The sequence below is a fragment of the Lutjanus erythropterus genome, chromosome 6, assembly GCF_056507025.1.
Source record: "Lutjanus erythropterus isolate fLutEry1 chromosome 6, fLutEry1.hap2, whole genome shotgun sequence".
Lineage (NCBI taxonomy): Eukaryota > Metazoa > Chordata > Actinopteri > Lutjaniformes > Lutjanidae > Lutjanus > Lutjanus erythropterus.
The window spans coordinates 34,662,921-34,678,658 of record NC_139322.1 but is presented as its reverse complement, the minus strand read 5'-3'; the positions used below and the strand labels follow the sequence as shown (position 1 = coordinate 34,678,658).

Sequence of the window (15,738 nt, the reverse complement as noted above, 5' to 3'; positions counted from 1 at the left end):
TCACTTGCAGGTGGTTCAGAAGGACAGATATTGGAATCATCTCATAACATATTGCAGTATAATTCATCACTGCAGTATTCCAACAGTTCTCTACATGTGTACTGTAATGTTAAGTGTTTGACTTTGTGTAACTGGGAAAATGTGTTTTTTAAAGTACATAGTTTGTGGCTGCTTGAGTTTGACTGTAGAACCTTTTGAGGGCAGGCTGCCTGGCATTTAGAAAGTATGTACAACTCTACAGTCATTATGATGGCAAAAATTAGAAAGCTACAGATTGAACAGGAACAACAGGTATAAACTGTTTACAGCTTGAGGTTTAGGAAAGCAGGCAAGAAAAAAAAATCAAGTGTCCTTAGGCAGCTGTTTTTTGCTGTTCAACATTTATTTTATCACTTTAACTTTGCTGAGTGCTGCTTGTTTTTATGATTCAGACAAGCAACTAACAAATCATTTATTTTATATGCACAAATACTGTGGCATGGTGCTGTGATTTCTTAACACTAGAATGCTTTGACAAAATCAGTGGCGGAAATAAGTCACTAACTTTAGAAGAAATGTATGACAGATAGCACAATTTTAAAATAAAAATCATATATAAATGATAATAATAAGGAACATATTTATTTTGTAGCACCATACAAGAAGTGCAACTCAAAGTGCTTTCATTGAAGGGAAAACAACTCAATAGCTAATTGAAATTATACAGTTGTGATGATGATGTTGGATAGCCATTTTAAGGTTTTCTTTTTAAATTTTGTCCATTAGGGACATATTATATGAAGATGAAACAATATTTTTTGTAAAGAGAGAACAACTGAACAGTAAAATAGAACCACTGGACTGATTTATAAGTGAGAGCAGTGTTTTCATTGAAAAGAGAAACTTGCAGCATCACCGTTACATTGAGGATACTAGTACTGTAGGGCTCTACATCCGGTCCGAACCGTAGGTCATTTGCAAGAAATTCACTGCACACAAGTCATTTTCCACTTCCAGGATGCATTCTAGGGTTGATTGTGATTACCCTGTGATTGTGAAATAAATAAGCATATTACAGGAAATACTGAAGATATGATAAAGGAGAATTGAGAACCAAATGTCAGACTCTGAGGACCAAAAAAGTACTGCTCGACATGTTCATACAAAAAATAAAATGGAAAAAAAAAAATCTTGCCTCTATCTGTTTTGTTGCTGTTGTTGTTTGTTTAAATCTCTGCATCATCTGAGCAACACTGACACAAGTAAAAGATAAAAGACACATCTCCTCTTCCTCCCACGGTACAAAACTTAGGCTGAAATATTTTGGACACAATTGCTGCCATCTTGCACTGGTGCCATCATTTAAAGCCAGTCTGCGTTACCCTGTGTTTTCAAGTTCCCGCGCCCACAGCCAGCTCACTCAACCATGAGCCGAGCTCAGCTGTCAATCACAGCATGAAACCCATTTTTATATCCTCAAATAACTCATTGAAGCCAAACTGACCAGAAAAATGAACACTTGAACAAACATCTGTGTGATAAGAACTACCTAAAATGACAGAAAACATCTGTGGGAAAAAAAATACTTGACGTGTACTTTGATGTTTTAGTCTACCTGTTAAGACTGAGGAGGCGGGATTTATGACCTGTGCTACTTCCAGCCACCAGGGTGCAATCAAGGTGCTTTGGGTTCACTTTTAGGGAGCTATCATGTTCATTTATATACAAACTCTAGGGGGAGCAACAACAGATCAGATTTGGCTGAGCTGAATCCATAAATTTTGCCCTCTGTGGAAGTAGTCTTATTTTAAGGTTTAGCCAGATTATCCCAGCAGGTAGAAATTCCATTCAGTACCTATACTTAACTGTTTCATACTTCACCGAGACTGGGGAAAGTTGTGGTGTCATTTCTATTCTTAGTTTCATCATTCTTGTGGAGCGTCTGTACTCTGTACCATCATCAAACCCTCAAATATGAGGGGTTGGCTTCTTTTTTTTATTTTAAGTGTGGTCTATTTAGATTGAAATACATTGCTACAGGTACATGGGTATAACACTGTGCTGTAGAATTGGAAGTAGTTTTACTTAGCACATCATTTTAGTTCTTCCTCCGACGCTGTGCCTCTGGGAACATTTTCTCAGCATCACTCAACTCCCAGACATCTGTGGCTATACAGGGTAAGTATATGTGTTACTACTATATAATATATGCAGATTAATTTCTTACTGGCCTAAAGAAAGCAGGGAAACTTAGGATAGATAGATAGATAGATAGATAGATAGATAGATAGATAGATAGATAGATAGATAGATAGATAGATAGATAGATAGATAGATCATTAAGTTGGTAAGCTTAATTTATTTAACTAAAATTTAACTCTTTAAAACTGAGTTAAAACAGTACTTTTTGCTCTGAGGCTTCAAGGTGACATCAGTTATATTTATGCTTGCTTAAACAGGTACCTTGAATCATTTTTGTTTTAACTGTTCATATATTGTATGTTTTCAATTTACACTGTCTGGTTTCCATTAGAGGCTTTTCTTTTTGGATGCCTGATAAATATCTGGACTGATAATTCAGATACTGACATCCAACTAAATCAGTGTTGGTCAGTTTGAAATCTTAGGCAAAATGTTATATAATAACCAATGTATGTCTGTGAATTAAAAAAAAAAAAAAAAATTATATATAAATTTTACTCTTTAAACTTTACTGTTCTAGGTCAGAAACTCTCTCTCCAGTGGCTCCCAGTGGCTTTTCAACAGTTATTTTAATTTTCACTTATTGTTGTTGTCCTAAAGTGATTTTTACATTCTCCAGTTTTTAAAAAGTGCAGCCTGGACACAGAATGTAAAAAAAGTTTCATATTTCATCAACTAAAGTGTGCGTTATAGCTTACGATTCACTGACAAATTCAAACTTCACTCATAAAATCATCACTGCAGAAATAATCTCATGTCAACAGACGTAACAGCACCCAAATATAACGATATCCCCAAAGGAGAGCCCTTTTTAGTTCCAGGAGGAACCTTTTATGAAGGTTCCACTAGGAACTTTTTCAGAGAGTTCTACCTAGAACAATACATAAAAAAGTTATATCAAGTTTCACCTAGAAACCATTGTTAGTGCTGCAGCATATATCACGTTGATCATTCAGTCGGCTGGTCAAAACTTCCAATTTCAAACGCAATAACAGACATAATCTGGATCCTTGTATCCCTGAGAACCAAATAAAAAAATGTACATGTTCTTCGATGATGAGGGAAACCCACGCAAGCACGGGGGAGAACACGCCCTACCTGATCTAGGATTCGAACCCAGGCAAAAGTGCTAAGCGTGGCACCATGTGTTTACAGCACCATATACATACAAGTTAAAGTGAAAAATATGTTTTGTAACAAAGTACGGCAATACTAAATGAAAGAATATGCAACAAAATGATGAGATAGTTCCTACATCCTAGATTCTCACACTGTGGTACGTATACCACTGGTGACACGCAAGCTCTTTTTTAATGAAATTAATTAATTTAAAAACACAACAATCAAAATACTGCAACAAATTTGAATGAAAATACATACAATATTAGTACACTGAAATGCAATTTAAAATAACTTTTGTCTTTCCTGTAGTTTTGTTGCAATGAACATCTACATCTAGTTGCAAACTAAACTGGGATGGTGAGATACTGACAACAAATGTTTCAAAAACACAGCAATTGTGGCACTAAACAGGAACTGTTACGATCACAGGCAGAATATTTCAAGCAAGCTGTGTTGAAAATGAGGTAGACGACAGTGAACCCAGCACAAGTGCTAGTGGCTACTTATTAAGCACCGGTGAAGTGTCCTGCTGCTTCTGAAGTAGTATATGGTGTTTAAACTTTGACAAATACTGCTGTACGTGTTATGGTGTAAACTGCATTAAACTGTCACAGTACTAAGGACAGTTTCATATTAACCATTGCCATGCAGCAATGATTGGTCAAAAGACCAGTGCAATTGCTGATTACTATTTGAACCATTCTATGAGCACATCTTCATCATGTGGATTACTCCGCATGGCCAGACAGCATCCCATGGATGACAGCACAGACATGTAATGTTTGACTAAATGAGAGCTCTGAGAGTCAGCTGCCTGATGCATTATCCCAGAGGCCTGTGCACTGAAGTGAAGCTTTAAGGGAAACTTCGCAAGCAAGCAAGCTAGCAAGCTAGCAAGGAAAGAAGCAACTAAGGAAGCAAACAAGGTCGGAATGCTCACTTTTATTAATTGCAAACTGATCTGTTCAGTTCACTGTCCAATTAATGCCACTTTTAGCATATTTGTGCACAATACTGAATATAGCACATACTTGTAATTCCTTAGATACAGTTATAGAGTACAGATAGGATGTAGCAGCTGTCTGATGATTCAGACCATAAGAGATCTGAGACTTGACCTGAGACTTGAGACCTGAGACTTGCCCCCTCAGAGATGGCGCCTATGCCAGAGAGTCAGAGGTGATCAGCTGCTACATCCCATCTGGTCTCTATAAGAGTGTCTCACTGTGCACCATTAGTAACTGATCAGTTTGCACATTTGGTTTGTGGGTGATATCAAGTTTGCACGTTTTTACACATGCAAACCTTTAGTAACACGGGCCCACTGGTTTCATCTGGAACATCTATGGAGAACCCATTTATACTGTGGTACAAAAAACCTCTCTGTGTTTTACCTCTCAGGTCCATTGCGATGGCAACACAAGTGTTTCTCCAGCAGCTGATCACAAATCCAGACAGACTAAAAGATTTAGTGAATGAAGCAAAAGAGTTGGCTTTTCAACATGGAATTATTATTCGCACATGTGAGACCCCTAATTCATCTGAGGTAGGAGCAACCATGTATGTTTTCAATTTACACTGACTGGTTTCCATTAGAGGCTGACATAAAATGTCAAATCCCAGGGGACATTGCACTGAGAAAGTGGAGCGGACACGCCCCCAGTGTTTCAAAGCAGAGAAACCTGCTCATTTTTTCATGATTTTGAGACCTAATTTATATGCTTAGTGGTTTTTTTTAATCATTCAAATTTGGCTGGTTGGAAACACATGTTTCTGTGGTGTCACAAACTTATAACACACATTTATTGCTGTGTTACACGATATTTAAAAGGAGAGCTGCCACACACAAACAACTGACCAGTCTCATTTTTGGGTTCAAATGAAATAAATATAAAAAAAAAAAAAAACAACTTGAGTGATGCAGAATGTGCTCATGATATTTATTTCATGATTTCAGGTGGTGACCTACGTCCCGTTCTTGCTCTTCCCCTCTCCTTTTCCCAAAGCCGCCTTCCTCCAGGCTCTGGCAGTGCAAACTCACTTGAACACACTGATGGACAGGGTCAGCCAGGACCCAGACTTTCTGGAAGAGGCTCTTGCAGGGTACAAGGGGAACGTTGTTGGCATGTTGGTTGTTGTTGATTTGAAAATCTTATTGATGGTTAAGTATTTTATATGAAATCCCACAACAAAGCAAACTGAAATCCAAATAAGACTTTTTTTTGTTAATAGTAGAAGTATACAAAGGATTGAAATTCAAAAAAGTAGGCTACAGATGTATAATGTTCCATCATTTTTCTCCCTCCACATCACAGGACTATCTTGGCAGACAATTTCACAGCTAAACTGTTTGAAATATACAGACAAGTGCAGCTTGAAGGTCGAACACAGGTATGAAACTTGATTTACAATTAACAATGTAGATAACCTGCCTTTGAAACAGTATTTGTACTATGTTAGGACATTTGATATTGCTGTTACAGTTAACAAATACCATGAAAACAAAGCCAACAATGTTTTAGTCTGTGTCTCAGTACTTACTGACTTCTCTACCCTGTCTGTGGGAAAAGTTCTTTTGTCTAATGTCGCATTTTTGAGGGATCTTTGACCTTTTTTTTTTAATCAATTCTTCAGTAGTCAAAAATAGTTAAATTTTGCACAAAATCTATGTAATTAATGATATCAACCCAAAACCTGCTGCTTGTAAAACATTATAGATAAGTGCTTGGGGCACCCAAATTGCCTGCATTGGCCCTGTTCAGAAGAACAGCTTAACTATCAGGTGAACCTGGGAAAACTGTGGCTGCAACTGTGTAGCCTGTAATCAAAATACAGTTCAATTCAATTAAACACTGTGCCAAATAATCAGAAATTGTAGGGATTTAAGGATATATGATACAGACCATGTTTTAATTGACATTCAGAGATTACATTTGTTCATTCTGACTGTCATTTATATCATATTGGGATGCCATGTTATGTTTGTCATGACATAAGATTATTTATTATTTATGAGTAGTTTATGAGTGTAAATAAGTATAAGTTTGAATTTGTCAGTGAATTGTGTATCTTCTGTCCAGTCCATCGTGGTGGGTTTGAACCGGTCTGACTACATGTTGGATCAAAGGGAGGATGGAACTTCTTCTCTGAAGCAAATAGAGATCAACACTTTTGCTGCTGCTGCTTTTGGCGTATCTGACCGTCTCCCTTTAGTGCACAGGTATGAGAACATGCAGAATGTGAGTTTTCATTAGGGATGCATGACCGTGGATTTCTGTAGATGTTCAACTCATTTTGGCCAACAGACAATGCTGATATGTGCTCATAGTTTTTCCCATCTATTTGCAAAGAACATTAAGGGCCCTATTTTACGCTGATCTAAAGCACAAGTGGCAAGCATGAGGCACAGTGGATTTAATTTATTCAAGGCGTTTCCAAATCCACCTTTACCATCCTGTGCCAGGAGTGGTATTTTGCCCTGCCCCGCCCCTTGCGCCACAAGGGCAAAGCAGGATACACCTATCAGGTGTGCCCAAGTGCCCTCATTAATTCACAGGCGAGTTTAGGCCGAACATGCAATAAACCAATCAGGAAGTCAGCTCTCATCACCTTTGAGAGGCAGGTGACCAGCAGCGCAAGTGGTGGCAGCATGACGGTGGATTTACCAGGAAGAAACAAAGAGAAAAGATTTTCAAAGCGAGGAGACAGATCTCCTGGTTCGAGAACTGAAAGCGCAAGAGCGTCCAATATATGCAGACAGCAGGACGTTTATTTTACATTAACGCCTGCAAAAACCAATACAATAAATGAACTGCAAATGTCATGCAGATATGTTGCTGGTTATATTTTAACGTAAAGTACCTTGAAATTGTGTTGTATTTTAGTTAATTATTATCATCATGATCATCATTAACTCTGCTGACTGAGGAGCGGGGAGAGAGATGGTGCAGCAGAGAGGGGAGGCGAACAGATCCAGTCCAGCCGCAAAGCTTCCTGTCTCTGCTGGCCCTCCTGAGCCAGGTGGAGGAGCAGTTACTCAGCTGTCCGTGCTCCTCCTTCTTCTCCTCTCCCACCTAATCATCATCTCCTCCTCCCATCCTCGCTCCTCTGACCCGCTGCGAAATAATCAGAGAGAGTTTCTTAAGTTTGAAGGGTGCCAAATTACGCACCGATATATTCAACCCGCTCTGACAGAAGCACACAGACCTTTTTTCTCTCCGGGTCGGGCCGAACTCATGACTCATCACTCGTGCTAAAGCCACCAGACTCCATTTACTGAACCTGTAATTTTTTCATCATAAAACACACTTTGTTCAAACTTAAACTTAAACAGAACTTAAACATCTAACATAGTGAATTAAGGTTTTTTTTCACCTGAACTATAGAGGGTGATTGTTGGAACAGTGGCAAGACAAACCAAGATATTTTTGGTGAGTTTTATTTTGTTTCTGTCAAGTTTCTTTTGAAGTGAGGTGTGTTTTACAATGATAAAATCGCTGTCTGTTAGTCTGGTGGCTTTGGCAAGAGTTGTCTGTTTTTGGTCAAACAACAAAAAGTCTATCTCTGTAAGTATCCTCTCCATAATGTTGTCATACATTATTATAAATCAGCTCATTGTGTTTGAGCCCTTCGCTTTCCCTTCTGTGATTTCTATTTGCACAAAAATATGGTTCTCCCTCATTTTTCAGGCACATACTGAGGTCAGTTGGTCTTTTGGAAGAGAGCGAGCATCTCCAGGATATCACCAACAGGACTGCTGGAATGTGTGCTGCTCTCGCCAAGGGCTGGGAGCTCTACGGTCAACAGAAGTAAGTGTATAAAAAAAAAAATATATATTTAGAAGTAACAAATCAATCTCAGACTGTGAAAAGTTAAATTCAAAAAACATTAATCTGATTTAGTGCATTGTTTATCCAACATTAAAACTCCCAGAGAACTTTGTAAACATGTCAAAATGACCTAAACTGTCCGGAGCACAGGGAGGAAAAAAAAAAGAAAAGAGGAGAGGAGGAAAAACGGGAGAAAGAAAGAGGTAAAGTAAAGATACAGTAATGAAATGAAGCGTCAGTTGTACTGCGTCAGTTATTTAGCACAGTGTTCTGTTGAGTTGATAACTTGCTTCTGAGTGATTAGCCTAAACATGGTATGCTAATCAGTAAATAACCAGTTTTATATTTCTTAAGCTGGGCGGCATGGAGGGGTCTTAAAGACAATGGTAAAAACAATGCTATTTGATCTCTTTTGTAAGCCTATGTAAATTGCCGATGGAGGGGGGCGCCATATAAAATCTCGCCTAGGGCGCAACATTGGGTAGGTCTGGTGCTGAGTGGGCCTTTCAGACACAACGTGACAATGACACAACTGCGTTTTGAAATCCATTTTTGGCTTGCACAGTGCTGGCTTTTCACTGCGACGATCAAAGCGGCGGGTGATAGGATATACTATATGTGTTTACCTAATCATAAACCTGATTGTCATTCTGCAGAGCAGCAATCCTGTTTCTGATTGAAGATGTCGAGATAAGTAAATTTACTCATCTTTGCTTGGAGAGAGAGCTGTGGAAGAGGTATGGAATTAAAAGATAAATAACAACATCATGAAAACACAAAGACTTTCATTTTTGTTCTCTAGAATCTACTTTCTGTCTCTGTCTGTGCAGGAATATCCCTGTCATCCGCAGAAAGTTTGAGGAGGTGTCCAGCAGAGCATCGCTTGATGATAACAAAAAAATGTTTATGTGAATATACATTTATTTATTTTTTTAACAGCTTTGTACTTGAATTGTACACGGCAGAGAGTGATCATAGTCTGCACAGGGCTTTTGCTTTTGGAAATGCACCTATTTGTTCTAATGTTGTGTTTTAACTGTAAATCTGCAGAGACGGGCTGGAGGTAGCGGTAGTCTACTACCGCTACGGTTACATGCCAGATCACTACACAGAGAGGGTAAGGTATGAACAGAAATAAATATTATTGTTACCTTAAAGCTGTATTAAATGAGCTTTTTGTCAACTTGGGGGCAGCAGTGACAAGCTGTAAACACAATATTGACACATTATGCCATATTTGAGTTGTTAAGGTGAACAGTCTCTTATTTTGCACATCCAGCAGACACAGAGCAACATTAGCAATAATCCTGGGCTGTGTTTGTGATGAAGTCTTAACGCCAAAATGCACTAAAAGCATTTGACACTTGCATCTCACAGTACATCCATTGTTTCAAATGGTGCATGCACATGCAATGCATCAAACTGCCTCTCCGATCAAATGACAAACAGAGCTTTTTTTCTGGGGCCACAGTACATGTTTGGGAAGAGCTAAATGGAATAACCAAAGTCTGGAGCTGCAGCACCATCCTGAAGTCAGGTAGAAGGGAAAGAAAAAAAACCACAGCAGAGACAGAGGGAGAGAGAGAAAGTGTGAACATGGACAGATGTGTCGACGTGATATAAAAACTTTAAAAAACAAAATTTTTTAGGATCATCAATCATAATGTTACTGAACGGTTCTGTAGTGGGTCCGATTTGTGTACTTTTACATACTTGATTACTCCATGCCGGTTAGTCATGATTGTGAGGGAGGAGAGAAAAATGGGCTTATAAAAGCATATTTTGCTGAAAGCAACACTGATAAGAGTGCTGAGAGTCTGAAACAGTAAAGTTGCAGGCTGGAAAATTGAAACGATTAAAAGACACTGAAGCTCTGAGGGGAACTTAAGAGTTGTGTGTTTGTGTACTCATGTGTTGTATTTTTAGGAGGGATCACAAAAGCTAATGTGTCCAGTAACATAACTTTACAGTATTTGTTGACAGCCAATCACTTTTCAAGACGTCCTTTCTCTCCAGTCATGAATCATTTTTAACACAGACTTCATGTCACAGGCTTGGGATGCTCGTCTTCTGATGGAGCGCTCTCAGGCTGTGAAATGTCCAGATATCAGCACTCACCTGGCTGGAACCAAGAAGGTCCAGCAGGTGCTCGCCAGACCTGGAGTTCTGGAGAGGTTCTTCCCCGATCAGCCGCAAGTAGTGGAGCAGATCAGAGCGACGTTCGCTGGCCTCTACACTCTGGACATGGTGAGAAAAGAACACATATTACACAGTTGTTTCAGTGCTTTTAAGGTGGAGTCGCACAAACATGATTGCATCACAATTAGTATGGACTTTAAGTCAGAAAAAGTCGTATAACTTGAAAGGGTATGTTTTTGCACTGAAATGTTAAAATCAAACTGTTGCATTCTAATGCTCTAATAAAATGATTTCTTCTCCTGTTTTGTGTCTTTGTTGTTGGCATATTTAGGGACCAGAGGGTGACAAAACTGTAGAAATGGCTTTGGCAGCACCAGACCGGTTTGTCCTGAAGCCTCAGCGAGAGGGAGGAGGTACAATAAGAGAAATTTATTCTCCCTCGCAACAAATCATAAAACCACTGCCACACTGGTCACCATTTCTTAAACCAGGAGAGACTGAAATGTTAGGAACTGCAGGGTAGTGTACATCACTGTTAGTACTGTGAACACCACTGAACATTTTTTTTGAAAGGTACACATGTTAAAGCTATTCTACCAGACAGCTGGAACTGGTATTCAGCTTTTGTCAACAGTCTGTCATAGAGCTGTCCAAATACAAGTCACGTTTAAAGTCTTTTGAGACACGTTAAGTCTTACATTTATCAGATCAAGTTTCAAGTCCTTGCGACTATGATGCACATCAAATAAGCCAAGTACAAGTCAAGATGACTGTTTTTAATGTTTCTGAATGCTGGCCAGTGTCCTGATATAGCTATAGTTGATGTACAACTCCAAATTCCCAAAAAGGGAATGGAGTGGAATGGTGTTAAACCCAAATAAAAACAATGCAATGATTTGCAAAAGCTTGTCAACCTACATTCAACTGAATGAAGCACAAAGACAAGTATCATTTTTTGTAAATACACTCCTTCTGAACACATATTCCAAAAACACTGGGACAGGAGTGTCTTCAGCACAGTGATCCATCACCTTTTCTTCAGAAAGTGTAATTCTTTCCCATCCTTGTTGGGTATACAACTTCAGTTGCTCAACCGTCAACAGGTCTGGCAGGTCAGTCTAGTACCCAAACTCTTTTACTACAAAGCCGCGCTGTTGTAACGCATGCAGGATGTGTCTTCGCATTGTCCTGCAGAAGTAAGCAGGGTCTGAAAAGATTTCATCTGGATGGTGGTATATGTTGCTCCAAAACCTGTGTGTACCTTTCAGCATCAATGGGGCCTTCACAGATGTGACACTTACCCATGATGCCATAGGCATTAACGCACCCCCTTACTGTCACAGATGATGGCTTTCAAAGCTAGCATAGGTAAAAACTGGATAGTCCTTTTCCTCTTTAGGCTGTAGGTCATGACGTTCATGATTTCTGAAATCAATCTGAAATGTGGATTTGTGGCGGCTTAACTTCTTAACTTGCATTTGTAGATGCCGCAGCACACTGTGTTTACTGACAGCGGTTTTCCATAGAGTTTTCGAGCACACGTAGTATCCTCTTCAAATGATAGCAGCAGCAAAAGTAGAAGAAGACCAACACAAACAACATGGATGTACAGCACTGAGTGAATAAAGTTACAGTTTAATATGAAAGATACAGTTCATTATCATTACCAATGAACATAGCACTGAGCCCTTTCAAAATAAAGGTCTGATAACAGTTTGATGGTAAGTAAAAAGACGTTTTTTGTCTTTGCTAGAGTTTTAGTTTTTGGTATTTCCATGATGACCTTGTGGCTCAAAGGTAGTACCTTCTTGGAATCTTGTCATCACTGTGAGGTTGTCTGGTAACCTGTGAAGACTGCAGGAAGTTGCTGTCCCCAGCCAATAAATAGTTTATTCCATAACCTTTAAAACCACAATTTATTGTTTTTACTTGTCTGTTTTAGTACTGATTAAACAAATGAGATGTAACATGTTACGTATTGGATTTTATAGCTTCTGGTAATTAGATTGGGTTTTTTTTTTAACCTTTGGGTAGAGCCAGATTGGCCATTTCACACTGCTTTCTGTCTTTATGCAGAGCTAAGCTAACTGGCATGTGAGAAAGTAAGTTGTTTTAACTAATGTTGAACATTTGATTTAAGGCATGGCTGTTTTAAGTAAATTAAGTCTCAAAGCACGTCAGTCCTCAAGTCCAGTTCTTGAAGGTTTTTCCACATTGTTTTTTCAGGTAACAACATCTATGGATCAGAGATCTGTCAGGTCCTGCAGGGAGTGAAGGGGAATATAGAGAGGATGGCCTATATTCTGATGGATAAAATCCATCCTGCCCCTGTACAGAACTGCCTGATAAGACGAAACGCTCCTCTACAAATCATTAACTGTATCAGTGAACTGGGGGTGCATGGAGCGTATGTCAGGTATTTAATCACCATTTCATTTTCAACATTTTGTTTTCATCTTGTTATGGAAAGATGGAATCTTAAAGTTTTTTATTTTGAGGACTTTAGCTTAAACTGCTTCTCAGGGATCTCAGAACTGCTCTACGAGCAGATAGCTGAATTTTACTTTTTTAGGCACAGACACTTTCTCCTGACGTTGTCCACTGATCTCTCAAATAACACTGGCCTTGATGAAAATGTCTGTAATTGGTTTCAGAGTTATTTGTCTGAGAGACTTAAATGTGTCAAGGAATGTCCAGTCCTGAGTGAGATTTTTCCCATCACAAAATTGGTCTGCAAGGTTCAGTTCTGGGTCCTGTCCTCTTGACCATTTATATTAATGGAATTGTTTTCTTGCTCTGAATGGCTTGCAAGTGCATCTTTCTGCTGATGACACTATTGCATATTGTATTTCCAATTCTGTACACCTAGCTGTTGAGAACCTACAGCTTTCCTTTAATTCTCTACAAGATGCTCTCATTAATAAAAAAAGATAAGGACAATGGATAGGATAATGGATAAAACAAAATTCATGCTATTTACTAGAGCAAGAGTATCAATGTTTGCCCGCAGTGTTGAGCTCATTAATATAATCAATGCAAATATCACTTTGCCCTTTAAATGAGGGCAACCTCAGTGATTCTACAACTGTTGTGCCACAACTTGTTTCTGCTTCCCCCAAGTGTGCAAAATATCAGATTTTGCTTTTGAAACTTATAGTTTCTGTTAAATATTTAAACTTTAACCAGTCTTACCTGGCATTTCTCTTTGTTTCCTAACAGACAAGGTAAAGACACGGTGATGAACAAGTGTGCGGGTCATCAGCTGAGGACCAAGAGTGTAGAGCACTCAGATGGAGGCTTACAGACAGGTGTGGCTGTACTGGACAGTCCTCTCCTCGAGTGAGAATTTACACTCCTACCTGCTGGGCTTTCAACAAAACAATTGAATGCAAATGGCCAACAGAGAAATCAAGGGTGTGCTGCCACTGTTTCTACAGCATGAAAATGATGCTGAGCAAGTTTGTAACCCACATGTAATTGACTCAAGTTTGACACAAATACTGTTTTAGTTCAGGATTCCTCCTGCTATTAGAGGTGATGCAGTAGACAAATGTCTTTGAATTATTTCAAGTGTAGAATCATGTTTGTTGTCAGTGTTTGATATTGTGGTGATTCTGTTCATTGTGTGCTGCTCTCAGATACACAGTCAATGTCTTAAACAAGCTTAAAGAGCCTCTCCAATCAGAAATGTGTTTTTCTTATGGTTATTTCCCCCAAATTGTCTGACCGTGTCTGAACTGACTTCTTTTACTGAAAGGGGGAGATGTTGCACTTCACTAAAATCTGAGATTCAAACCTCTGTCTGCATTGAAGTAATTGACTTTTTAACAAATTCAAAAACCAATTACTGTAATGCAGGGAGAGGTGGGAAGGACTGCCGCACAATTAATTGCAATATTATCTAAATCGCAGTATGACCAAGTGCAAGTTGCAAAACCACAACCGAATTGCAATTTTTGGAAGAATGAAAAATGTGTGATAAAACAGCATTTCAATGTTTTTCAGATGTAAGAAAATGTGTTTGTTCAGTACAGACCCAAACAAATATTAAATGATCATGATTTTAATGGGGGGTTTTTTGTCAGTAAAAATTAAAATCATGTCACTTCTTGGCAATTTCAAAGCACTGCCTTCCAAAATTCAACACTATTCAAACAGTTTAATGAATATGATTTATGTTGGGGAAATAAACAAATAAACAGTTGCTGATTATATCCTTCTACTCTTCTTCAATTTTTATAATGATGAAATTATAATGATTGTCTGAGGGGGAGAAAAGAGGCTCATTATGGATTAGCCACAACAGGCAAGACATCACCGCAGCCCGCTTGGAGGAGGGTCAGGCTCACTTTGACCCCGCTCCAGAGTAGGTCCATCTCGGCCGTAGCATGGTGGACTGAAAGTGGTAATGGAAATGGAATTCGGCACGGTATGGTTTGGCGCAAAGTGCCGGTGGAAAAGGCCCAAAAGACGTATGGCTGAATCACTCCCATGCTGGCCATCTTGATGTGCATTGCTCTTTCACTGGTCAGCCACAACAACAGCGGTGACAGTGTGTGAGGCCAGATACAGAATTTCTCAGTGAGGGAGAAAGCACAGAAGGAGTAATATTTTTTATATAATTTAAATGTGTCTGTATTACATGTAGTTCAGTTATGTCGTCTATGTCATTTAATGTTCTCTCATTAAAACATGGCCTTAGGGGGATGCCTGGGTAGCTTAGACGGTAGAAGATGGAAGCTTTTAGTCCCTCATTCCCCCACTCTCTCATCCCATTTCCTGTCATATCTTCAGCTGTCCTATCAATTAAAGGCATGAGAATATTGAAAATGAAAGACACAGCCTCAGCTTGTGTAACTGAGGTCTTACAGTCACTTTACTCTTTCTTTCTATATAACTACGTAGTAACCAGCCAGTGGGAAAAAGTAGCCAGTCCTAGACACTTTCTCCAACAACTGGTCAACTGGTTTACAAAAAAAAAAAAAAAAAAAAAAAAAAATGAAATGAATACAAATTTGTTGAGCAGATCTTTGTTTTTTTCTTCTGTTAATCATGTCATGGCCTGAAAGGTTCATGTTGTACTCCTCAGCTGGAAACTTCCAGGATGAATGACTAAATACACACACTATTGCATCAGTAACAACCATTTATTAATGTGTAACCATTTATTAACAATATATTAATGTGTATCTGAGTGTTCTACCCTCTTGGTACTCAGCAGATGACTCACACACTCATTCATCACCATGTCGTTAAAAGATAGTTAACCCTATTGTAGCAGCATAGAGGTGTTCCTCCCCTATGCAATTGAACGCCGCCTGTAATGAGGTGGGCCGATATAAAGGTGGCAGTCTTCCCACCAGGTTCTCCCTCTTGCGCCCCCGTCATCACCGGCGCGTCACTTCCGTGTCGGAGGTCGTTTGGCCGTCAGGTATGGCTACACGCTACTTCACCTCGCGGCTCGTGT

The 15,738-nt window shown here is 39.1% G+C and overlaps 1 protein-coding gene across 1 annotated transcript; it reads left to right on the top strand.

Moving 5' to 3' along the window:
• The first annotated feature begins 6,271 nt into the window (after positions 1 to 6,271).
• LOC146325634 (glutathione synthetase-like) lies at positions 6,272 to 14,449 on the top strand. The gene is made up of 10 exons (XM_084719880.1): positions 6,272 to 6,283; positions 6,384 to 6,523; positions 7,992 to 8,111; positions 8,789 to 8,869; positions 8,963 to 9,040; positions 9,183 to 9,249; positions 10,185 to 10,379; positions 10,603 to 10,684; positions 12,498 to 12,687; positions 13,491 to 14,449. Exons 1-10 carry the CDS (start codon positions 6,272 to 6,274, stop codon positions 13,612 to 13,614), a joined length of 1,089 nt encoding a protein of 362 aa, XP_084576006.1. The 3' UTR covers positions 13,615 to 14,449.
• Positions 14,450 to 15,738: the final 1,289 nt, after the last annotated feature.

Bases quoted from the DNA above. Each gene is read 5' to 3' on its own strand.
- LOC146325634 (XM_084719880.1), top strand. The intron at 10,380-10,602 runs GTGAGAAAAGAA...TGGCATATTTAG, and splicing joins GCCTCTACACTCTGGACATG to GGACCAGAGGGTGACAAAAC. The intron at 12,688-13,490 runs GTATTTAATCAC...GTTTCCTAACAG, and splicing joins GTGCATGGAGCGTATGTCAG to ACAAGGTAAAGACACGGTGA.